Here is a 24,809-nt window from a genome sequence, read left to right on the forward strand (position 1 = left end):
TTATTGCAACCTGTTTTGGGCATACTACATTATTGATCTAACAAGTCTGGAATTTTAGCCATTCACAATGACATTTACGTTAAAAGAGACACTGGATTGGCTGCTCCTGCTTCTTCGCTATGACTGCTAAACTTATTACTTGTGATTTAGCTATGAATATTTAAGCTATTTAGATCTCATATAGGAATCACTGTAGCCACCAAAGAAAGCTAAGGTTCTAGTTGTTTATGAAGCAGGAGAACTTTTTCAGTTATTTTGATATGCTAGCCATTAGCCCAGCCAAATAAAATAAACAAAACATTGCCAGCACAAGTAAGTGAAAACTAGCTGTACGTGTCCAACACATGAGTGTCCTGCAGAAACTCCTGTTGGGACACAGCATCAGGTATCGTCACACCACTACCCTTTTCCTGGCACAACAATTGTTTAGCATAGCAACTGAACGCAGGGTAATGAAGAGACTTCACCAATTTTTCTCCCAACACCCAAAACATTATAACATTAAATGGTTTATTTTTGTTTTGCATGACTTTTTACTGATATTTACCCCATTGATATATAATGTTTATTAAGCCGTTTCAGCGCTCCAGCTGTAAGTTACTCAGTATTTATGGAAATTACTGTGCGTAGCTTATGGCTTTGAAAGAATGTCGCAATTGGCCTAAGACAAGTGGTGCTTTCTCATCCAAGAATTTCCTCAAATCAATTTCCTAGTTCCCTCAATGGAAAGACATGGATAGAAAGTGTGTAACAGAACAACAACCATGACCTGTAGTCATCTAAAAGTGATTTATTCACAATCCCAAAGAAGTAGCTATTTTTTTTTTTGAGTTGTGCAAGTGTACATCTACCAGGAATGATTTTAATTTGTTTCTCAAATCACATCCGACAACAATTCCTTTAACAACCATGTGATTATCTGTAGCGAGGAGAGAGATTGAGACGAACGCACGTGGTAGCGGTGGAAGTCCTTTAATAACAAGGAAACAGGCAGAACTGGCAGGAGGAGATAAGACACTCCAGACTGTGTCCTAAATGTGGAAATGAACTAAAAAAGAAATGGGTGGAGGGGATATAGAAAAAGAAAGCGTGGGGTGGAGGGTAGTGATGGGGGAGGCGTGGGAATGAGTTATCAGCCATGCAGAATAGCAATGCACCTCATCTTGTCGTCCTGTTGCCTGAGAGGTGTTTTAGTTGTTGAGATGGCAGATGGCTCATGAAAGAGGGACAGGGTAACTGTGATTGTTTGGAGGAGAACTTATGGTATTTAGTGGCGTTCATCTAGCAGGATGCAAATCTTAATATGTTTGTGGACCTCCAACGGGCAACCAAGCAACGTGCCTTTAAACTTTCCTTAGCTGTCTTTATAACGAAGCATTTTTTGTGTCCTTCTAACAGTTTAAACTCTTAACTACTCCCACTACGTACCATATTTCTATATTCACAGGCGCTTACAGTATGCACTTCCTTTCATTTGAAGTTTCTTTCTTGCTGAAGCCTGCGGTGGACGTCAGCTGCACACTCTGCCAGCATCTTAATGTCACTACTTCAGCAGTTTCCTATGTACAGCTTCCGATGGCAGGCCCCCCGACATTCTGCCACCCCCTCACATCGTGTACGCCACCCAGTAGATCACGTTCACCACGGCAAAAGTGAAAGGGAACACCGCCCTGGCGTAGATGTCGATGGTGTCTGCGTCAATGGGCTTGCAGACGCACTTGGAGCAACACTTTTTGTCCTCCTTGCTCTCCTCCGCTGGCCTTGACCGTCTCCTACTTGGCGCCGGCTCCTCTGTGGCGCCCTCCCCAGGGATTTCGCTGCCAGAGCGCTGCGTTCGGCCCTGGCGGTTGGAAATGACAACTCCCTGATTCATCCCGGTAACCGAGAGGGAAAACAGAACCATCGCCTGCTTGCCATTCTTTACTATCGACTGTAAAGAGAAGGGGGGACAGGGAGGGGAGAGGTTGTTTCGGAAACAAGTGTGTTTTTAAAATCAGGCAAAAAGAATACATTTCACCTCCATGACCTTCATTTACAGCTTGACTCAACTCTGCTGCTTCTCTTCTTCACTGATGCATTTTGTAAATTCCAATGGGCAACACAAAATGTGCTGCACTGATATTTTACATGCACAGCTCACGTCATGCTTTACATGTCATAAACCGAAGCAAATAGCTAAAAGAGGGTGTTGTGTGTTAGGTTGTTATATATTGCTATTTGATCAGTTTTCGGATAGATGAGAGCCCGCAAGCCAAAGCAAAACGCGGAAAAGTACATTTTCCCTTTTGATGAAGTCATGAAATTGCAGAAGCCGGAAGCAGACGTTTTCTTAAAACAAGGAATCATTCGTTGAAAAACGTATTTGTACTCGGGTTGTTGTTGTTGTCTGATATTAAAATTTGTTTGATTGTGTGAAAGAGAGCAGATGTAATCTGATAGAGGGTGCTAAATATACATTTAATATATTCTACGAACATTACCGGCACAGTTTCACCTGTTTGTCTCTGGGTTTCTGTTAATTGACAATATTAAAGCAAGACCTACACCACAGTGCACCCTATTAACAGAAATAATTGACCTATATTAAAGTAACATAGCAAAAATCAACAATTGAATCCAAAGACTCAGTCTCTATAACAATTATATTGTTTTTCTTCTGGTTTTTGTTGATTTTTTTGTGGCTTTTTTGACAAAATTTGTAATGAACACACGTGGTCCTTAACAATTTGCAATAATTGTTTTACATTTCTTTCTATTTATGATAAATAGTCCTCTGTTTAAATTGACTCAGTCTAATGGTTAATTATCGAACGATTAGCTCAGTTTTGATGACGAGACAATAAGCAAGCGCCTCAAACTGTTTAATTTGGTTCTCTCGTCATCTCATCTCTCATCTCAAATACAAGTAATCTGTATTCATAAGGAATTTCCACAAAGTGGTGTTTGCTACTCTGTAAGTACTGTAAGTCATCTGTGACAAAAGAAGCTGACAGTAAGATGAGGATCACTGCTAATCTCTGTAGGGAAATCATCTATTTTCCAATTCTGCTCTACAGAGATTCCTTGTCTTGCTGAAGGTCAGCGGGACGGATGCTTGTCGGCAGTGAGGTTAGCCGCCCGCCAGAGTCTGTGTTTGAAAGACGTGCTCATTACTGTCAAAACCCTCCTAAAGCAAGCATTGTTATCTTCCTCTGATGGGACAACATGACGAGAGTGTTTCCTTACCTCGGAGCTGAGCTTGTTTGCCTTCACCTTGGCCTTCTCTTTGAGCCGGTAGTCAGCGTTGTAGTGAGCGAAGGCATATTCGATGAGGGCCGCAAACACAAACACGTAGCAGATCCAGAAGTAGACGTCCAGTGCCTTGATGGCTGACGCCCGAGGCAAGGAGGAGCGAGCGCTCACCATCAGGGTAGTCATGGTGAGAACGGTTGTGATCCCTGTTGGAAAAAAAACAAAAGAAAAAAACAGACTTAGATTTAAAGCTAAGATATTGAGTTTTTGAGGGCCTGACCTGGAGAGCAGGCTGTCCAAATGCATTAAAAAGTAACGTGAAGCAAAGTTTTTAAACTTCCCAAACTCTGTTATTCTCACTATGCTTGTGCTTGTCTGCAGAGGGGAAAAAATGTCCAAAGCTTGTAAATACATCATCCAAAATAGGTGCAGCTGCAGTCGGAGTGAAAGCTGGTTGTGCAACGTGTCTACTCAGGGGCTTCAATGCCAAATAAATGGGACACTTTTATTTTAGATTTTTATTTGCAAAATACTTTGAAAATTGTCATTTTTCTTCCACTTTATACACCTAACCGATTGTATTAGGGTTATGACACAGAATCCAGATTAACCACATACATACATTACTGAGCAAAATTTGTATTTGCATTGTTGAATCTACATTGATTTACATTCAACAAGACCGTAACACATTGCCGTAGCTTTTTATTTGGGCCTAGACTCTTGAGGAACACATAAAAAGAAGCGTCAACAAACAGTTGTGTGCTTAAATTGTTTTGTTGTTGTTTTTTAATCAATCAAATCACAGCAGTTTTTATCTGCATGCTGCCAATTACATCAGTTAGAAAAGTCGTTCCAAATTATTTATGTCAAGAAGTATTCACTGATTGCAGAGACTGCTGGTAGTTAATACTTGAACAGTTTTGGTGATGAATTTTATCAATATGATCTGCCCTAACAGATGATCAGTACCTCATGTTAAAAAATAAAGAAAACACACTTTTGTTTGTTTTTTTTTATTCCTCTGGCATGGGATAGCTGTAGATTTTCTGTTGCGGATTTGCTAAAGCTGTAAAACATGGAGTACAAAAAAAAAAAAATGTCACGTGCACCAGCTGATGTTCCAGAAACAAACATCAGCAAAACTGTAGCTCAAATTAACGCTTAAAAATGTAAATAGGCCTCTACACCCACCTAGCGTTACCCGAGCTGGAACTGCTGACTGGCTGATCCAAAAGGACACCCAAGACATTGCAACCAGCAGTATGGAAGGCATGTAAGACTGGATGATGTAGACACCTCTATTACGTCTCAGCTGGAAGCGAAGGCTGAGCCTTGGAAAACGTCCCGCTGGGAAACAGAAAACAAAACACCCTCATTTAATTGCAGAACTGGAGGAATTAATTATCCATCGCGGAAAGTCTCTATTGTTCTTCACAGGCAGCAGGGCTGATAGGGAAGGCTTGTCTGCTGGCTGGAGCCCAGAGTCGGATGGCTTGCAGTTGTCAGACATAAAGTGCAACAGACTGAATTTTCCTGGCAGAAACTCCAGGAGATTTTTAAAAAATCTCCTTCAAAGCTCAACAGCAAGTCTGTCTTCATTTATTCCTTCTATGCATTGAATATGACCACAGAGGTGAGTGAGTTTTGAAAAAAAAAAAAAATAGATAAATCTGACTTCTGAAAGACTCGGCAGAGTTTTCAGACACAAGGAGTTAGCCAAAAACCAGAAATTCAAAAGGCCAGACATAACCTTGACAATGGAACGAAATTCTCACCTGATTTGAAGTTCATCATTTCTGTGACAAAGCGGTAGTCTGTGATGGTGAACTGGGAGAGCTCCAGTTTGTCCAGTCCATGAATGTGCCTCTGACTGTCCGACCAGTGATACACAATGTCCTCTGAGGAGTAACCATCTTGAACAAAAGGAACACGTGGCAAACAGGCATGAAATGTGAGGTTGTCTTAGCGTGAGGCATTTTAAAATGTCGAGTGTTATTTTCCTAACAATGGTCTTTGAACAAGATTACATTCTTTAATATAAGTATTGTATCCATCCATCTTAATTTTTATTTTTATTTTTTAGCATTTTGTCAAGTTACAGACACAATCTTCAGTTGGTTTTATGATTATTTTTGTGTGATAGAATAACACAAAGTTGTGCATGAAAGACATGCGTTGTTTCCTAACTTTTATTTTGGCAAACATTCTGGAAAATCCGGTGTGGATTTGGGTCCAAGCAACAATTTCAGTTGCGGTTACAACTGAAGGTTTTTAGCTGGTCAAATCTGGCAGAGATACATCTTTAGTCTGATGTTTTTCCCCATACGCTTTTGCAAAACAGCTGAAGCTGAACCTAATTTGCAGGAGAGTCTACAAGAGGACAACAGTTTTGAAGTCTTACAAATTGTATTTGAGATTTGACTGCTGCATATTACTACAAATTTGCATTTATCTCAATTAGTTACTAGATACACATGCACGCCACACTTTATATAACGTACAGCATTTTTTATTGTGTTAGTTTATTACCTAAAATCATAATAAAATACATAGAGGTTTGTCGTATTTTGTTTTTCCTTTGCGAGGACATGTAGACGTGAACTTACAGCTTTCTAAGTCCAGCATACACTCCTGTTCATCCATGGGGTACTTGGTTAGATCCATGTCACACGCTACTGTTGAAGTGATTCTAGGGACAGAACAAAACATTTCTTCATCCTAGTCACAACCTGCATGCTAGAAATCAAAGGTAGGAATTCAACAGAGAAGGCAGAGTTCAGGCTGAGAAATCAAAGAACTCTTTTTTTTATTATTATTATTATTGTTTTATTTTACCGGCTGCTGTACAGAATGACTCCGTTGGGCTGCAGGCGGATCAGCTTGTTCTCCACCGTCACATCGTGGAACCAGGCAGATTTGGCGTTGACGATGAAAGTGTCGGGTAGCCACAGCTTGTCCACAAACCGGCTGTCCAGTCCCAGAGTCTTGTTGGTGTGGTTGTAGGACAGGCGGTCATCGTGCCAGCTCTGCCGCAAGAACACTGTCATGGTGTATTCCTACCAGCACAAACAGAAAGGTATGGGAGACACTTTTTTTTTTTTTTTAATATCAACTTTGTGTTAAAAAAAAAAAAAAGGTAAGAAAAAAAGCTAAATTATTCAATTGCGGGGTTTTACACATATTTTATATGTGATGTATTTCCCTTTGTCATGAGATTTACTGTAGCTTAGGACTAATCAAAAACCTACATGAATTAAAAACTGAAGTATACTCAATGATTTTTTTTTATTTACCTATATATAATTATTATTCCTCATACGACTGTGTATGTGCGTGTTTAGATCTCTTTCAACAAGTTCTTTAAACTTTTCACAAGAGGACAGCACAGGGGGAGGATTAATAAAAAATGAGTGAAGTAAATCATGAAAGTAAAGCAGTATCCTGAGAAAAAGAGAGAACATTCTCAAGTGGAATTCAGTAATTATTAATGAATCTCCGCTATTCTTGAGATGCCATTAAATGAAAAAAAAAAAGACTTACAGAAGTAGTTTTGGTTTGTTTTGGTACTTGGCTGAATTCTCAAATGTATTATTGTGCGACTCTAGTGTGATTTCTAGGATTAATTATTCTTCTTATCTTTTTTCTGATTGTTTTCCAACCCAAGCGATGGTCTTCTCAAACCCTTAAACATAAACATTTCTTGTACAAAACCCACTCTAACATAAAAACAGAAAAAAACAACAATAAAAAAATAGAGAAAAGGAAACTAATGAACCTGTATTGCAAATAATGGTCATACGAAAACCTTAAGATGTATTTCAAAACATTTAACAAAAGGAGGCGGTTGCACATATGAGCACTTTATGTCTTAATTAAAGTAGATAACACTGTCTGTGTTTGTCTTTTAGAGGCTCCAGTGAAGCCAACAGCTAATCTAAGGCCAAGAGGTCAAGAACAAAGGAGATTCGCCATCCACAACAAATGTCATAGTGGTTTTAGTTAACCAATCCACTGACAGACTCTTTAATGTGAACCATGAAAAATTTAGATGCAATTTTATGCTCTTTAATCAATGCACAGATGTGCACACAAACTCCTCCAATGTTATTCCACAGAGTGAGACAGACAACAGGCACAGTTGATTAAGAAGAGGAAATATCTGGGAGTGACTAGAAAACCTCTGGTCTAGAAGAAGTAGACCAAAAAAAACAGCCGGTTTTTGTGGCTATTTGAAAAGCCGGCGTGAAAAGATGGAAGATATTCTGTAGTTTACCATGTTGGCCTCAGAGATGTGATCAATGCTGGCCACTTCGATAGCCATGGCCACGTTCACCGGTGGACCTGCAGAGCAAAAAGTGAGAAAACAAGGCACGCCCACCTCAGTCACACACCCACACACACGCCTTCTCCATCCGCTTCCTCACATCCTCGCTTCATTTGCCCTCCCGCATCTCGAGCGCTCCTACGGAGCACTGAAGATTAAGCATCATCCAGTTTAGCCACGCTAAGCAGCGCATCACACTGTGGGCATTTACAAACAGCACGGAGCTCTCATGGATCTGCACAGAGCGAGCTTCAGACAACATTCACATCACAAACACACGCCTACGCACGCCTGCACACACGCAAGCACATGTGCGGCGTTGTGTTTTCACTAAACAGCTCGCCATACGATTAGTGTGGAGTGTGTCTCAGTGATCAGAAGCGAAAGCTGCAGGGGGTGGGGGCTCACTGATGCAGAGCGCTAAGGCCGCTTACGCTGAACATTAAGGAATCATACAATGCTTTTCCACATCATTCAACACCTTCCCAAAGTCATTTCTACAAAGTTCTTTTATCTGTCGGCCATAATCAGGAGTATTAGTAGGAAGTGACTTAATATAGCTTAATAGTACGGCAAAGTAACTAGAAGTAGCTGAGATAATGCAATAAATAATTTTTTTTAATTGTAATTATTATAGCGTAAGATCCGTGTTATGTAAGAGTCATTCTGTCTGGAGTGCTTAGCACACCAGCACATATATATATATTTCACAACCTACACACAAACTTTATTTTTTATGATAAAAACTGAGATTTTTATGAACACTTTCATAGCAGAGATTAAAAAAAAGAAATTGATGTTAGTTGTGTATCTACATGACCTGGATATTTTAGGTAGAGGCACTGACCTTTGTTGCTTAATGTGCCGCAAAGCCCGACAGTAATGGAGCCGTTTCCGTTGCTTTCTGCCTCTGTCTCGCTTTGCTCTTTTGTCATTTAAAATCTTTTGCTGTAGATTTTATTGCCACCCTCCAGCTGCATTGTTGGGGTGGCTGATCGTTTCGCCTCTTCCCAGTTTCATCTCTACATGTTCTGAGTACAAAAAGGGTCTGACAATGTTTTCATGCTGGCCATGTGTCAGTTTGTACCCGCGTTGACAGAGAGTGTTTTGAAGTACTTTTTTTATTCTGCTGAAAGACTAGTCACAGGAAATCCAGCTATGCAAGTCCAATAAATAATATCTACTAGAAGTGAAATCCTTTCTGGGTTTGAGCAGAGAGCTTTTATGGCAACATTTCTGGGACTATATAGAAGGAGCTGTGTCTGTTTATGTTTAAGGAAAGAAATATTCTGAGTAGAAGTGACTGGTGTTGGAGGTCAGTTCAACATTTTGATGAAGAAGCTTACAAGAAATCCTGACCCAAGCAGTAAATAATATTTGCTTGAATTGGTGTTTGCTTTTTGTTTAAAATGGCAGATATCTGCAAGCAACCACTCGAGTCCACTGTCGGTTCCTCCAGCTGAGCGCAGACCGAGTTGCTAGGTAACCAAAGAGGGGGTGAGTTAGTGGATGCCACCAACCTTGCATACCTCATCGTGAGAGGTTGAGCAGCGGCTAACGACCTTTCTCTGCCCACATCTCCCAGAATGCTGTGAGATTTTGTATCGGATTTCAGTGAATATTCTATATATTGAAAATTCTATCTGATCTATTGTCTATTGATAATGATCACGTGTCTATCACAATATAAATTGTTATAGATTTATTGTCCAGCCCTAGTTTAGCAAGTTTATGCTGCACATTTGCAGGTGACACACTTTTCCCCCAAAACAGCTTCTGAAATGGAGGCAACACACATAAATAAAGACAGTTGGACAAATGAGTAAATGTGATTCACAAATGTTTTGCAAAGAAAGAATGAGGACTGTTTTTCTTCTTTTTTTTTTTTTTGTTAAAGTAAACTTTTGGCTTAAATTACAGTCACTCAAACCAGCACAACAGAATTTAGTAAATTGAAGATATCTGCTGAAGAATTTCTTTGTCAGCACTTCATTTCCTAAACAGTCCAAAGACGGGCTTCCTTTCCAAAACAAATTTCTTGGAAATGTCCTTCCAGTTGCAAAACATTACGAATTCTTTTCGCACTCATGTTTCCACTACAGACATGACTCCTCGCTGGGAGTGGAGTTGAATGAAGGGGATCGGCACGATAAACAGACATGATTCCTCCATGGTCAAGGCAGCCCTTGCGTTTGGATTAACTTTTTCGGCACATCGATGATCTCACATTAATATAAACGTGGAGACGGCATGCGGGTCTCCGCAGACGTGCGGTGCACAGGACGGTGTATGTGGTCCCAGCAGCTCTCCTCGCCCACACCTTCGACTCTCGGCTCAGCTGAGTTAAGCTGTGAGATTGAGAAATCTATCGTTGTGGTCGTTGGATGTTTCACATTTAGCAGCCATTCTTAGCAACGTCTCCAGAGGGGTTTGCGACGCTCGTGCCACCCCCAACCCCTCCCCACTGCTCTGCAGCTTGTCCTTGAGGGCCGTCATCCTCCATAATCCCTTTAGCAAAGCCTCTCATACCAAATGAATTTGTGTCCTTAACCGACGATTTGCCTTTTAGGAAAACTAAAGCAGGTATATTTGCATGAAGTAAACATAGCGTTGCTTTAATGTGGAGCAAGAAAAATACGTAAAAGAAGGACACGGTTCATTCGGAAAATCAAACGCAAACATCCGTCCTCTGTTGCTTGGGTTATGCTAAGGATGGCGGTAAATGTGAGGGGGTGAACTGCAACCCAACACCACAAGCCCTAGATCTCATACTCACCTCCTATCCCAGGGCGAAAATTTCTGGCATAGCCTTTCATTAAATCATCCAGGTTAGGCAACCAGGATATTTCAATGTCTGTACCTACATAGTCCCCAATGTCACTCAGCATGGCCCTGAAGAGACAAACAGCAAACACATCAGATTCAGAATCGAAAGAAAAAGGTCAAAATATCAGGTACAGTCATGGAAACAGGTCAGAAATAAACACTTTCACTCCTTAGTCAGGGCATCAATAACACTGAATATTCCACAAGCAGTAAGCGGATTCGGCCAATCCAGGAGCACGTCCACCGTTCAGCCTCCCTTTGAATGATCATTTGTTTGGGACTTGGGTGCAACCTGCAGATATCTCCCCTCAACTCCAACCGGTTGAGGAAAGATAAACAAACGGCTGAAAAAAGTAAAGCTAATTAAAAAGAACCACAGGAACATTTCGCAATTAATTGCACAAAAGGTCAAGACATGAGTGGGCACTAAAGGCAGCAAGCTGGAGAGGCTTTGAAAGCAAAGGAAGGCAAAGGTTTAGTACTCCAAGAAATAGTGTGATGACATTGAAATATCACTATGATGGTGAAAATATAATAAAGTATAGAGAGTAATCTAATAAATCTGAAGCATGCATACAAAAAGTGGGTAAATATTTTTAAAGTCCCCCAAAGTGGCTTAAAAAATCAAAACCACAGTGCAAACAAGGTACTCTGTTAGGCTAACTTCTCCATCTTTTCCATCATTACACAAACCCAGCACCGCACGTTCATTTAAACATCAGTAGTTGCAACAAAAATACTAAATTATAAATGTATATGCAGGTTTTTAAATGGAGCGACGAATAATACCGAATGCAGCAATCAGTCCAAATCTCCAAGTGTTTGAAGCTGCTGCAGTTGGTGCATTATTAAACAAAACAAACAAAAACACACAAAGAACTTTAAAAAAATAAAATAAAAAATCTTTTGTCATTCAGAGCTACAGACATTACAGAGACTCAGAGCGCTTACGGAGTGTGTTTTTGTGAAAGAGGTGATGCAACACGCATGCCAACCAAATATGCCCTGGTTTCCAGCATTTCAAATCAATAAAGATCCTTTTTCTTCTGCATTTTATACCCTGCACAGCCTTCAAACATAACTGGCTCAAAGAGTGCAAGATTGAAGGCTGTTGAAGCTGATGCTTTTAGCCTCCCAACCGACAGTCTCTCTCATTCTGTCCTAACCTGTTGTTCTTTCGCTTTTTGACATTTTCCATCTCCATTGGAGTTTAGCATAAATATTTTCATTATGATAGGAAACTCAAAATGAGACTAAAAGTTGTTGGAGAGGACAAAGTGGCTGTAGGGTTTGTTGAGTCGCCATACGTGTAGATTTTTTTTTTTTGTAATATTTGTACAGCTGTCTTGACTCTGTTCTCATGTAGGCGTGCGTGAGAGTGTGTGTGTGTGTTTTGTTAAAAGACCATGCAGCGTTGATGTGGACAATCTGACTCTCCACCCAGCGTTTCAGGTCCCAGAGGCTTCTACAGTACAATGCAGGCATAAATTCATGAAGACATAAAAAAAAATTGTACAATTAATTTTTCGGTCACATAGACCCTACTATCATCACCTTCCTAAAATAATAAGTTTTTTTTTGTTTGTTTTTGCCAAAAATGATTTTGGCAAAAAGATAAAAAAGATCAGCTTAACTCTCACTTTCCAAAGATATTTTAGGCAAAAAAAAAAAAATCACTTTTGGCAAAAAAATGACTCGGGTCATTATTTTAGAAAGGTGACAATATGTTTTTTAGGCAAGCTTCTAAATTAAAGTTTACATTAAATTACACAAATATTTCTGTGTTTTTAAAAGAGTTCAAAAACTACTTCAAACAAATTTCTTTGTCTGTCTGTCTATCCGTCCGTCCGTCAATATTTAGTACTGATAAAACAGTAGCTGCATTATTAAACAATGAAAAGAGGCTTATTATTTATAAACTCATGAGCTCCTGTGTTTAAATACAAAAGGACACTTTCAAATTCTTCTTTTGGCATATTTGGCATTAGAACCACCAGCTTGTGTATGTAAAGCACAACGCATAGATTGGTCAAATTTGGTCTGAATTATAATACTAACTACAGATGCTTCTGTATCGAACAGGAATCTGCAACCTTTGCATTTTGACCATCAGTCCAGCGAAATAAAACTCATTTAGAGGCAGAATTGTGCTTTGACCTTTGGAAAAAAGACAACTTATATTATTTTTTTTTTAAATATCTGCTAAATTTAATGTGCTGTCATTTTTAAAGAACCACCAGTTTGTTTCTGTATTTATGTATTAAACTAAAGAAGCATTTTATTTATTTTTTTAAAACAGGATGGAGACATTTGCTTCTATGTAATGTAGATATGTGTTGGAAAAGGTTAAAAAAGGATATAGTTTCTAACCTAATTAGAAGAAAAATCAATAAAAAAAATATTATTGATATTATAGAATATTCTGCTTTTAGTCTCATTCTGTAATAGGAATTAATGCAATGATTACATAAAAACTGAAAAACTGTCAAAATCTGCATTAAATATTCCATCTTTATCAAAAAGCATTCATTTGCTTTTCATCATTTTTCCCAAAGTCACAAAGAGCTGTTGCAAAATGTACTTAGATCCAATGGCGGGTCCGAAGGTGCCGGTTGGAGAGCCCTGCTGCAGATGTTACATCCTAAAAGAATTGTGAAAATCGGTGAATCAGGACATTATGTAATACTACAAACACATCTGTAGTAATTTGGTTTCTCACTTACTCCGGATACAAGTAGGTTAAATTTTCAGCAGACATTACAGCAGACTTCTGCAGCTTAACAAAGCAATAAAACATTAAAATGTTTAACTTAACTGCATCATGGGGGGAAAGAATGATATGACGATTTGTGTCTGCGTTGATCTTTTGAAACGGAGCAATACCTCATCTTAAGTCACTGAGTTTATATCCAAAAGTCCCATTTATTAAAGCCCGTTTTATGTCTGTTTCTTTTCTCACTGCGTACATGTGTCCATGCAGAGGCTGCTGCAGAAACTGAAGCTTTCAAATGCCACACACTCAGACATTAACACAAGCTGTGCCCCACACGTTTTATCTCCTCTGCAAATGAACCAGAAAGGGACTAAGGGTGAAATTAACATTTTTAAATGGTTTAAAGGGCCCCGCCCCTCCTTCAGGCCCATATAGGCACACAGTTCTAACAGCTCTACCAGCATTTCACATTCACATCTCAAAGCCACTAGGTGGCAGGTTTGTACTCCAAAAGACCAAGAGAGGAATGCATTAAGGACACACTCTCTCTCTCTCTCTGACTGTACTGGTATTACTTATATAAACACTGAGTTGAGGAATCACATTATACACACAATTCTGTCTTTTCGACGCAAACAACCAGCAATTGTGAACTAAACGAATGCGGTGAATACAAGTTTCCCTGACATTTAAAGCCACAAAGGCCAGTCCTGGCATTGTCTTGAGAATAGGCCCCACAGGGGGCGCTTTATCAAAGGTGATCTTATTGACAAACAGTGAAAAGCCATTTGGTGACCTTTAAAATAGCAGTGGACATTTTTAGGGAAGGTGAGAGAAGTTTGAGGCAGCACATAGGGGAGCTAAGCACCATAGAAAACCCGCAATAAAACGGGAGCATTGTGGAAATATACAGTACAATATTTTTTGTCTTGTCATTATGATTGTTCTCTGAGGCTTCACTCTGTAGTACCAGATATTTATAGCCTGGCAATCAGAGTGAAAACAGGAGCACTCATGAGCTAATTAATCACTCTGTGACTCCTGTTTTTTTTGGGGGGGGGTTCACTAATTGGTTGCTTCTAAATCAGGAAATTAAGAGCTTTTCCTTCAAGAAATGTTCTGCATGCCAAGGTCAAACATGCCTCTGTAAAAAAAACAAAAAAAAAACACCGGGCACTGGAAGTGTGTGTGTGTGTGTGTGTGTGCCTCTAAGAGACAAAACATATTGTGACTCCCAGAATTTCGCTGAAACCTGCCACACTGCAATTGGAAAACAATATGTTTATTTTCTAGAACTTTAGCATTCTATTAAAGTATATATGCACAGTACAGTGTCTTGGAAAAGACTTTGTCACATTCCAGCTGCAACCTTCACTGCATTTTATGAGGAACTCATGTGATAATGACACAATGGAGGTCATGGCTGTGAAGTGGAAGAAACCTCTGATGCAGTTTCCAAACATTTTAACAAATAAAAATCTTAAAAGTGCGGTGCGCGTTTATATTAAATCCCTGTGAGTGAATATGTTGTAGAGCACACTTTCCCTGAATTACAGTTCCACATCTAAGCACAGAAATATTTGCCTATTCAGTCACAAAGCAAGGAGAGCTTTGCTATGCATCATTTGTAAGTATTCCTCTGGTCTAGATTGACATGTACGTGAAATGTAATCTATTATAATGGGCTGTACGAGTGAGCATGCAATGATTCCAGCCTGGTCACTTCTATGAAAACTTCTTTTGCCTCCGCCACCGGTACCAGACAGAATACAAACGCACTGGACAGCTTCAGAATTTTTATTTGTGAAATAGTTTGAAAACCATTTGTAGCTTTCTTTCTATTAGGCAAATACTCAAAGCTTTGTGGTAATCTATTACATAAAATATTTATGACAGTAAATACTGAAGTCTGTGCTTGGTCTCGTTTCAAAAACCGGGGTTGAAACATGACATAGCATAAAAAAGTGTAAGGAGAGTGAATCCTTGAAGAGGACTTTCATGTTTCTATGTGGCTTCTATACAGTGGACTCTCATAAGCACTGAGACTGACGCGCTTTATAGAAACGATCAGAGCATCAGTTCCTCAGGAAGACCAGAAACTGTTAGAATCAATAAGTGTTCACTTAAACCTGGTATTTGAACACATATTCACAATTTACAGTCCATAAAACTTATGCTGGTATCTGCACATGTTTGCTGCTGTTAAAAAAATACGTAGTTTGTCTTTACACACATTTTGAATATTTTGTTTTTTAATTAGCCTACCCAGTTGTACATTCCTTTGGACCCGATTAGCTATTTTTTGTTTGAAGAATCTTTTGGGTACCAGAGGCTTTTATAAAATAGTAATCCGTCAGGAAGGGGGCAGACGTGCAGCAAAGGTGCCGAGGAAGGGAGTCGAACTCGGTGTGGCCGCATCAAGGCCTGCAGCCTCTGCAGCTCTAACTACTACAGAGGCAAATCATAACATATCGTGAGAAATTAGCTATTTATTGAAATTTCATGCACAGTATTGATTTAATTAAAGATTTATCTCTCAAATTTTTAGTCTGCTGTTTTGTGCGAGGAAATAAAGTGTGAAGTTTTCAGCCTCGGTATTCTGAAAGACAATGAAACGTCTGCGTATTCTGCTACGAGGCACACACAGGTTGCAAATATGATTGCTTTTGGGGCTCACTAAATATGTGAAGCGCTTCACCAGCAAACAGTGGCGAATGTTCAGTTGCAGATGCTCCTGCTTTTTTATTTTATTTTCATTAAATGTCTCGCTCCCGTCTCGAAGCGCCGTCTGTTTACGAGCTAACATTAAACAGACAGGGGGGCTGTGGGGGGAGTTGCAAGGTGCAAAGAGTGGCAGCCTCTCTCAAATTTATGGAGTTTGCTTGGGAACGTAAAGTGCCTCACGCGCTGGTGAGCTAATTAGTTTTATACACTGGCACTAATAGTTAGATGAACACGAGTGGAGCGTCAGCCCCCCTACAATTACTAGCCCCCCAATTGTACCAAAACATAAATTAAAGAAGGTGTTCTTGCACTGCACCAGAGTCACAATTTATTGTGGGATTTTTTTAAATGTGCTTTTTTTTTTTATCAACAGAAAGCAAATATATAGTTGTGTGGGGGGAAAAAATGAGGGCATCCTATTAAATATTTAGTGTTGAACTGAGGAATGTTCCCATAATGATGCATAATCTCTATTTTTCACCTCTGAAATAGAAAGTAATTCTATTGTAGATACAGATTAAAACTTTTTGTTTTGCTCATTAAACATGAGATTAACAGAGATTAATCTGTAAACAAAACAATCTCAATTAAACAATCGGAACTTTGTGGTTGTTGCAAAAATGTAAAGTGAGTATGAATACTTTTGGAAAGCACTGGCTTTACCTAGGAAGTGCTGGGACTCAGTTAAAATTTTTAATCAAGTTAGTTGAGGGGTCTGTAATTAATCGCAACTAATCACAATTTAATCAAAAACTATATATTGACAAAATAAGCAACATCTTCCTTTCAAAAACTCTTTTTGCTGTTAAATTATTGAATAAATAGACATATGAGCTCAACTACAAAGATATGTATTGTTCTTAATCTTTTATTTAACTTATTCAACCATCAGATAGATGCAAATTGCCACTATATCCAATCAGCTTTCAAGAGTTTCGGGAACCCTTGATTATTCATGTCACTTCTTTTAAAAATACTTCTTCACAAATGTGGAGAGTGTGCAGACATTAGCATTGGGGACGGACGTTGTTGCTTGCTGAAATGTGTTTAGCATCACGATACTATTTTAGGCTTGAATGGCTTCGCTGATTGGCCAACTCCTCTTAGCCCAACTTGCAGATAACAATAGTATTTTCCAGTGTCCCATCAGATTGCTTTTTGAAGCAAAAACTAGCCTACATTGTGCCAAGAGTGGCGGCTTTGTTACCCATAGTTATAGTTGTGCTTCAGACTTACGGACGGACCAGAAACACGCAAATACGATGACTCCAAAACCTTTTTTATGTAAAAAAATAAATAAATAGTGTTTAATTGTGTTTAAATCTACATAATTAGTCAAAATTAACATGTTAAAATTGTGTCCCTAATTTTCTCCCCTTTTACCATGTAATATAGACATTTCAAACTCTTAAAGGTTACAGTAAAGTTTATAAAGAGAGTAAGTAATAAATGTTCTGGAACATGTTTCAAATGTCACATCTCTCAAGTAATAGACCAGCACAAGGAAGTGTATAGTTGTAGGTGAAAGGAGGGAGTGCTGTGAAATAAGGCGGTGGCAGTATCATGCTACGGGGATGGTTTTCTTCAGCAGGGAATTTGAACAGAGTAGTTGGGTGAGATGGACGGATTTAAACACAGGACACAGGAGATTCGGCCGGACGTCGTCAGCGAACATACAACCAGAGCTGCAGATTAAAATGTTCGGATCCAAACAAAAACGTATATTTTTCTCTTAGACTGGTCAATTTGTGCTACATTTTTAAATAGAGCCAAGAGTCGTTTCGATTTTTGGTCACAGGTCACAACATCCACTGTGAGGGAGATTTAGCTTTAAAAAAAAGGAAAAAGAGGACAAAAACGTCACTTCATAGCTGTGCTAAGCTTTTAGGGATCTACCTGTGAAACACTTCTAAGTGTTGCTGAGAAAACCATCCGTTACTTTCCTGTCCACTTCACATTTACTGTTTGCACTACTCTGCGTCGCCGTGTCACATAAAAGTCCAAACGGAATGGTTTCAACGGCAATGTAGAGACAGCTTCACCTGAGCAGATGTTACTATTTACAGTTAGAAGAAATCATATGCTTAAATATGCATTTGAGTTGGCTGTCGGATGTACATGCACAGAGAACATAAGTATGAATAAATTACTCTACCTACATATTTAAAAGAAATCAAGCCCCTTAAATCTTGTCTGCATGCTGTGGACTTTGCAGAGCCACGCCAACTCAGCAGTTTGGAGATGAGGATGCTCTGAGTTCGGCCTCGTATGATCCAAGCCTCCAAGTTTTTGCCTCTCCCTGATTTTTACTCAGTCTGCTTTTTCCCTCGCAGTTTCGCAGTAATTAATGTGTCTTTTAATGTCGTGCACAACTGCACACACACTGACTGTATTACTTTTGCCAATCAAAGATTTGTTGATTTTTTCGAGTGGATCAACCGAAAATGCGCATATTTTCTTATGCCTATTTTGTTGATGCCTATCAACAAGACATCAGCAAAATACAGTAAATACAAATGCAGTCTAACATTAGGAAATGTTCTGTTATTGCATGTAATACACTTCAAGTTTTTCTCTTTCTTTTCCTCTTACTGGTATTTCTGGCCTGGTGAGTCTGTGTTTGTTTGCGTCCTTTCCCTCTCACCCCACAGCTGCTTAGTGCAGATGGTCGTCCTTCCTGGAGTTTCATTATGACAGGGACAATGGGTGATGCATAAACTCAGGACCCATTAATAAAATATTCTTCTCTTTATTTTTTCCTCTTACTTCTAGACATCAGGGTCTGCAACCTGCAGTTGCAGAGCTGCATTTGACTCTTTTCACCAAAGGCGCTCTTAATAATTTTGCTCAAAGACTATCGTGGCTTTTTGTCTTTGGAACTAATGACACAAGCGACCCACAAGCGACCCAGTGTTCATGTGCAGTTTGTGCTGTGTTCAGTGTAAAAACTCTGAGAAAATATTGCTTAGGGTACATTATGAAACTGAAGTTAGAGTCAGGTTTTCAAACATCCGACTGGGCAATAAATTAAAGGTGCATTTTACAGTTCTTCTGGAATCTGGGCTACACTTGGTCATCTCAAGTTCAGAATCTGAAATAATCAGCTCCAACTTGATCTGGATCATTTTTCACAAAATAATTTTCTAAAACACACTTCGAAATCCATTAAGTCTATATTGAAAGCTTAATGTTTAAAAAAAAAAAAAAAGTATTATCCACAAAAGTAAAAGTCGTATATAAACAGCACTATACATCCCATTTTCTTCCAGTGGTCCTTGTGTACATCAAAAAAGTTGGATATTGTGTCCAGCTAATCATTTATCTGAGGCCAGTTCTTGGTTTCCCCAAACTATCCTGCTTGTTCTTAATGCTAAAACAAGTTTTTCAGATGATTGGGCTGCAACAGAGATTCTGTTGGAAACTACTGTAGACCAATTTGTGCCGCAGGCCTCACATGCAACCAGCTATTGTTCTGTGGCTTTTAAAGAATCTACAGAACCAGATCCCATTTAAATTCAATTTTACTTATGCAGTAAGTAAACAGGCAAAATACATGTGATCATTTCAGTGGTGATATAGCAGATTTCACCGTAGAAAGCACACCAAATGTCTTCCTTTGCCAGATCTCATAAAGCAGAACCCATTTTGGGTGTTGAATAAATAATTTACCATTGTCACTACTTTTTCCACATTTCAGGAAATCAACCCTGCAGGGATATTTAGGGTTAGGATGAGACGGGGTGCAAATTAAAAACTGCTGGCCTTGTCATATTAAGACATTTTCACTACGCAAATTCACCGCCTATTTTACGACCTAAAAGAGAACTTGATAGATTTTCTGCATTTTACGTTATGCCAAATAAAATAATTAGCACGCATTTAGTCATTCAGAAGCCACCGGTGCACACAAAACAAATTACTCCCGTAAACTGCTTCCCATTTGAAGTGTGACGCGTTGGCTTCGTTTGAGTGGGAGACTTTTAGAGGCACTGAGACGTGGCTGCACCAACTAACCCTGAAGCCTTCGCAGAGATCGGGGCTTTGTAGAGGCAGTTCATGCAGTCAGAGCAACACGAGCAAATCCCCGTGTTATTGGGATGTGTTCTCTCTGGTATGGTAGCAGGGATTTATCTGCTGACTCAGCCTCTCATACAGATTAGCCGGGACAGGAGAGTCACCTAGGTGCATGTTTAAAGGACAAGTTTGACAGACCAGGATGATCAGCACTAAGTGCCTGGGATAAAAGCCTCTGCAATCACATCCTGCGGCCAGGTTTTATGTACAACATGTGCATGAAAGCAAAAGCACACGTTTCCTTGCTTGCTTCTCTCTGGTTTTGGTGAGAAATAAATTACAATGTCATTAACAATGTGTCAGAAGGCTCCATAAGGATGAAACCTCCAAATACAACACCATTTGGGGAATTGGTAAACCTCTGACATCTGAATATGTAACATCCAAATGTCTTGTGGAGACAAGTTTATTGGTTGAGTAAAAGAAACACTGAGAAAAAATACAAAAATGAAATATTATGGAGCAGCCAGCAGTTCCCAGTATATTCGGTGTAATATCTTAATGCCATGTCACAAATAGAGTAAAGTTACAGACTTCATTTTGTTCTACCCAAGTGACTCTTATGCTAAAGCTGTTTGTTTCCACATTTTGATGCAGCCATAATTAGCTGTTTTTACATTATGATTAATCATAATTCATTATGGAGAAGGAAAACTTCAGCTCAAATCAATAGTTAGACAATTTCGGTGTATCAACAGGATAAAGAGCAAGAAAGAGTTGCTGAAAGTGAGCTCTATATTGACACATATTTGCTTCTATAATTTAGATCCTGTGTGGATTAGAACATCTGCAATAAATTCCATCTTTTGTACCCAATCCTGTTGGGTTTTTTTTTTAGGTTTTGTTGGCTCTGGTGGCCTGTATTTGAAAGTGGTCAAATACAGGGGAGAGAAGGGGAAGACACACGGCAAATGTCACCAGGTCGGGACTCAAACCTGCGATGGCCGCGCCGAGGACCAAGGCCCTGGGCCTTGGTGGGCTGCGCTCTGCCCCTATGCCACCACAGCACCCCTTGTTTTATTTCATACATCATTAAAGCTCTGAATAAAAATGACCTTCATGCCATGAATATCTGTTAAGTTCTCACACTGTTCACTTCAACAATGCAGTCATGCTTCTGTGTGCTAAATGACGTCTGGTGCAAGTCTGTCCTACTTAAAGTTTAGATTCACTAACCAGGTTCTGCCTGCGTGACCAGATACCAGTCGTAGTGCTGAGCTACCAGCTGCAATCAGTCCACTTATTAAAAGGAGTGCAGACTCAACACTTTGAATTACTACTGCACATGAGAGCTCTAGTGGATAAACTCCTGAGAGAAACTATGTTTTTCTGCAACTACAGCTAATAAGGATAAAAGGTTGGAGATAGTGGTGGTTATTAATTAAGCTATACTCTAAGAAGAGTTGGAACATGGGAGTTTCAAAGATTCTGTGTTTCATGTCTTGGTTTGCTTTCTTGTCTATCAAGCACAGCTGTAAGTAATATTCATCATTAAAATCACTCCTGTTTAATGTTGAACAGTTTGACATGTGAGAATAAGAGGAAATGCATCCTAATGAAATTACTCATTGTTCCCAATGCACACAAAAAAACCCCACTATGATCATGTCAGTTCAGTTTGTGCTTATGTAAGTTTGAGAGAAGATAGCAGAAACATGATGGGATTACTTCATATGTGCGACTGAAATCAGCGCTGAGCAGGCTTCCTTTCTTTTCTATCTGGCCAGGTTCTGTCTGTCTCCATGGAGTTAGCTCAGTATTGTTCATGCAAGAACAAAACAAATCCATTGTGCTGATAGTTATTGAGTTCTTTTAGAGAAGTGAGTAAATACCAGGAGTTTCTCTGTTTTCAAACTGTTCTCTGGATTCCCAGCTTGTGTGTAGCTCTGTGCTGAAGTTGGGATTCCCATGGAATTAGTTAGCAAAGTAATTAGCTAGCCTAAGTGGCTAATTAAAAATTAGCCACATGGTGATGGCATCTTGCTTCATTGAGGTCAAATTGGCTACAAAGCTAAAGCTAGCAAAAATACTAAGGATAGTAAGTAGACTATTAGAAGCATGTTGGCCTACTGTAACATACTAAATTTTAGCTTTCATTAGCATATTAGCTAAACTGCTATCCACAGCATAGCAGTTTATGTAAAATGATCTCTACAGTATGTGGCCTATCATTACTATCACATGACTTTTTCAGCTTTAAAGAGACTCAAAATTTAGATGATTTTTCCTGCAAAATATTTCCACCTCAGTCAGATTTGATGCAGAGTCTCTGTGAACATAATTTATTTATTTATTTTTTCTAAGCCTTGTCACAGATTCCAAAATAGATTTAGGTATGGACTTTGACTGGGCCATTCAAGTACATTAATAGGCTCAAATCTTTACTAATTGATACTAGATCTGGGTGTATGTTAGGCTCTGCTGCAGACCCATGTTTTCTAACAGGCTTTTCTTCCAGGATTGTTCAATGCTTAGCCCCATTTATCTTCCCGTCAACTATGACCAGCTGTCCTGTTACATGGCCCAGGGCATGACGCTGCCACCACCATGTTCCATTAACAAGATTGTGTGAGGACAGGACGCAGTGTTAGTTTGCTTCCACACATAGCAGGTTGCATCAGCTAAAACCTTCCATTTTGGTTTTACTTGACCAGATCACTTTCTTCTACATGGTTGCTGTGCCTCATATGATGTTCTTTCAACAAATTTTCCCACATGAGCAACTCCTCTAGAGTTACTATGAGCTTCTTGGCTGCTTCTCTGATGAAGTCTTACTTTGCCTGTCAAATAAAGGGGATGGTCATGTCTTGGTAGGTCTGCTGTTAATCATTTTCAGTTGTCAAATATTCAAAACCTAAGGTATTTTTTATAACCTAGCTCTGTTTTAGACATATCCACAACTGTATCCTGTATACCATCTTCCTTTGTCATCTATAATGTTTTCCAACACTCATCTGAGGACTTCATAGGACATTTGTATTGGGATTACATTCCAAATCATAGTACTTTCAAAGGCAAATTGGTTGGAGCTGGTTTTATTTAGGGTTATCAGAGTGAAGGGGGGTGACAATGAATACACGTCACCCTTTCATTTGTTAAACACTTTCAAAACCCAGTGTCATTTTCCCTTCCATTTCATAATTGTGTGCTACTTTGTGTTGGTCTGCTAAGTTAAATAAATCTCAATAGCACATAAAAAGTCTGTGGATGTAATGTGTCAAAGTGGAATCTAAGAATGTTTTTGCAAGGCGTTCTAGGTGAAGGCAGTGTTCATTACAGCAAAGCATAAGAGACACCTCAGCTGGAGAGAAAAGCTGTGAAACTCACGCAACACCAAAGGTGGTTAGGAATAACTTAGCTAAGCAGCAAATAGTGAAACAGATAAACGGGGAGCTAAAAGGAGAATCTGAGTAATTCTGGTCCGAGTGAGACGGAGGGGGCGCAGGGAAACAAAGCTACTTTCATCTACAAAAAGCAGAACAGCAATATGTGTAAAGGCGTGTGTGCGTGTGGGTGTGTGTGTGTGTGTCTTAAAGAGAGAGAGAGAGAAAGCTGACACATAATGAGGTGCCAAGAAAAAAAAAGGCAACTGCTGCATTGTATCAAGAGCTAAATAATAACAACAGCAGTGGTGACTGGAGGCAGGAAAATCCAATTACAGCAGTGGTTACTCCCTCTGCTGGTGGAGGAGCCAGAAGGGAAAACAGCAGAGATTTGCCCCAAATCTCACCCACAGCTAAGCTATGGAGTCACATTTTGTCCTTTTTACACTGGATTCCACCCAGAAGCAAAGAGCTATAGGGGACTCAGAAGAGCCTGATTATGGTTGCTTTTATTGGGAGAGATTAGGGATAATATATGGGTTGAAGAGCGGAGAATATTCCTATAAAGCAGGGGTCTCAAACTCCAGTCCTCGAGGGCCGCTGTCCTGCAGTTTTTAGCCATTTCATTCCAAAACCCTGGAACAAAATGGCTTAATTACCTCCTCCTTGTGTAGATCAGTTCTCCCAGCCTTGCTAATGACCTAATTATTCTATTCAGGTGGTGCAGCAGAGGCACATCTAAAAGTTGCAGGACAGCATGCCCTCGAGGACTGGAGTTTGAGACCCCTGCTATAAAGGTACATTTTCAAAAGGACTAAAACACCTGATTTTGCTTAGATGCACAGATTAGGAGAACATCAATTTCTGAAAGTGATTTAATTGTGACAGATTCAATTGTCAGAAGTTTCCGCTTTACAGCTTCAACGTAAAATGATCATTTGGCCGGCTAGTCCTGATTTTTATTTCAAAACATCATCCTTTCTTTCCCCTTAACTCCTAAAACATGAGCGTTCAAATGTTTCCCTACTGAGGAATGCCTGGACAGGGAGGCCTCCCTTAATCCCTTGTATCTCTGTACTATCTGACATAATGTACCTCTCCTGTGCCTGGGAGCCTGGTGCTGCCATTACCTGCTGCACACAGACACCACCCACTCACCTGCTACTTACCACCATTTATAAAGGGAAAACATATGCATTATGTAAACATTACAATAGATTGCTGTGCCAAAGGCAAAGCAGAAAATAAACAGATATTATCATGGGGATTTTAAGTTAAGCAAAGGATGTCTTTGTTTAATTTCCTTAAAATGTTAATATATGACTCACTGCAAGGGATATTTTTAATTAAAACCATCTGGATGTCATGTATCTCCGTTCTGCCACAGTTTGACAAGTGGTCGTCTCTAGTTTTCTATTAGTTCATACCTAATCTCAACCTGTTATTATGAAAAAAGAAAATGCTTGAGCGCTCGGTTGCAAACAAGAACGGAACACCTGCAAGAAAGGCAAAAACACTCTCACCTGGTGAAAATATCCCCTCCGAAGAAGAGCACAGCAAGACCGGACAGCAGGAAAGTTTGGACCTCCAT

General features: G+C 39.5%; 1 protein-coding gene and 2 long non-coding RNA genes across 3 annotated transcripts; 1 reads left to right on the forward strand and 2 right to left on the reverse strand.

The window, feature by feature from the left end:
* Positions 1 to 593: 593 nt before the first annotated feature.
* Positions 594 to 10,328, forward strand: LOC116724828 (uncharacterized). Its single transcript, XR_004340283.1, has 3 exons — positions 594 to 604; positions 5,788 to 5,793; positions 9,034 to 10,328. It is a non-coding gene; the product is annotated as an uncharacterized LOC116724828 (long non-coding RNA).
* Positions 839 to 24,809, reverse strand: gabrd (gamma-aminobutyric acid type A receptor subunit delta). Its single transcript, XM_032570571.1, has 9 exons — positions 24,742 to 24,809; positions 10,335 to 10,450; positions 7,508 to 7,575; positions 6,070 to 6,290; positions 5,841 to 5,923; positions 5,010 to 5,147; positions 4,426 to 4,581; positions 3,226 to 3,437; positions 839 to 1,930 (listed from the first exon to the last, which is right to left on the reverse strand). Exons 1-9 carry the CDS (start codon positions 24,807 to 24,809, stop codon positions 1,607 to 1,609), a joined length of 1,386 nt encoding a protein of 461 aa, XP_032426462.1. The 3' UTR covers positions 839 to 1,606.
* Positions 11,171 to 22,038, reverse strand: LOC116724834 (uncharacterized). The gene is made up of 2 exons (XR_004340284.1): positions 17,029 to 22,038; positions 11,171 to 16,996 (listed from the first exon to the last, which is right to left on the reverse strand). It is a non-coding gene; the product is annotated as an uncharacterized LOC116724834 (long non-coding RNA).

Source organism: Xiphophorus hellerii, chromosome 1, assembly GCF_003331165.1.
Source record: "Xiphophorus hellerii strain 12219 chromosome 1, Xiphophorus_hellerii-4.1, whole genome shotgun sequence".
NCBI classification, from domain to species: Eukaryota; Metazoa; Chordata; class Actinopteri; order Cyprinodontiformes; family Poeciliidae; genus Xiphophorus; species Xiphophorus hellerii.

What these genes read in the sequence shown, in the direction of transcription:
- gabrd (XM_032570571.1), bottom strand. Translation starts at nt 24,809, where the DNA reads ATGGAGGTCCAAACTTTCCTGCTGTCCGGTCTTGCTGTGCTCTTCTTC. An exon ending in TTTTCGCCCTGGGATAGGAG is followed by an intron (nt 7,576 to 10,334) that starts GTGAGTATGAGA and finishes TTTGCTCTGCAG; the next exon opens with GTCCACCGGTGAACGTGGCC. An exon ending in ACATCTCTGAGGCCAACATG is followed by an intron (nt 6,291 to 7,507) that starts GTAAACTACAGA and finishes TTGTGCTGGTAG; the next exon opens with GAATACACCATGACAGTGTT.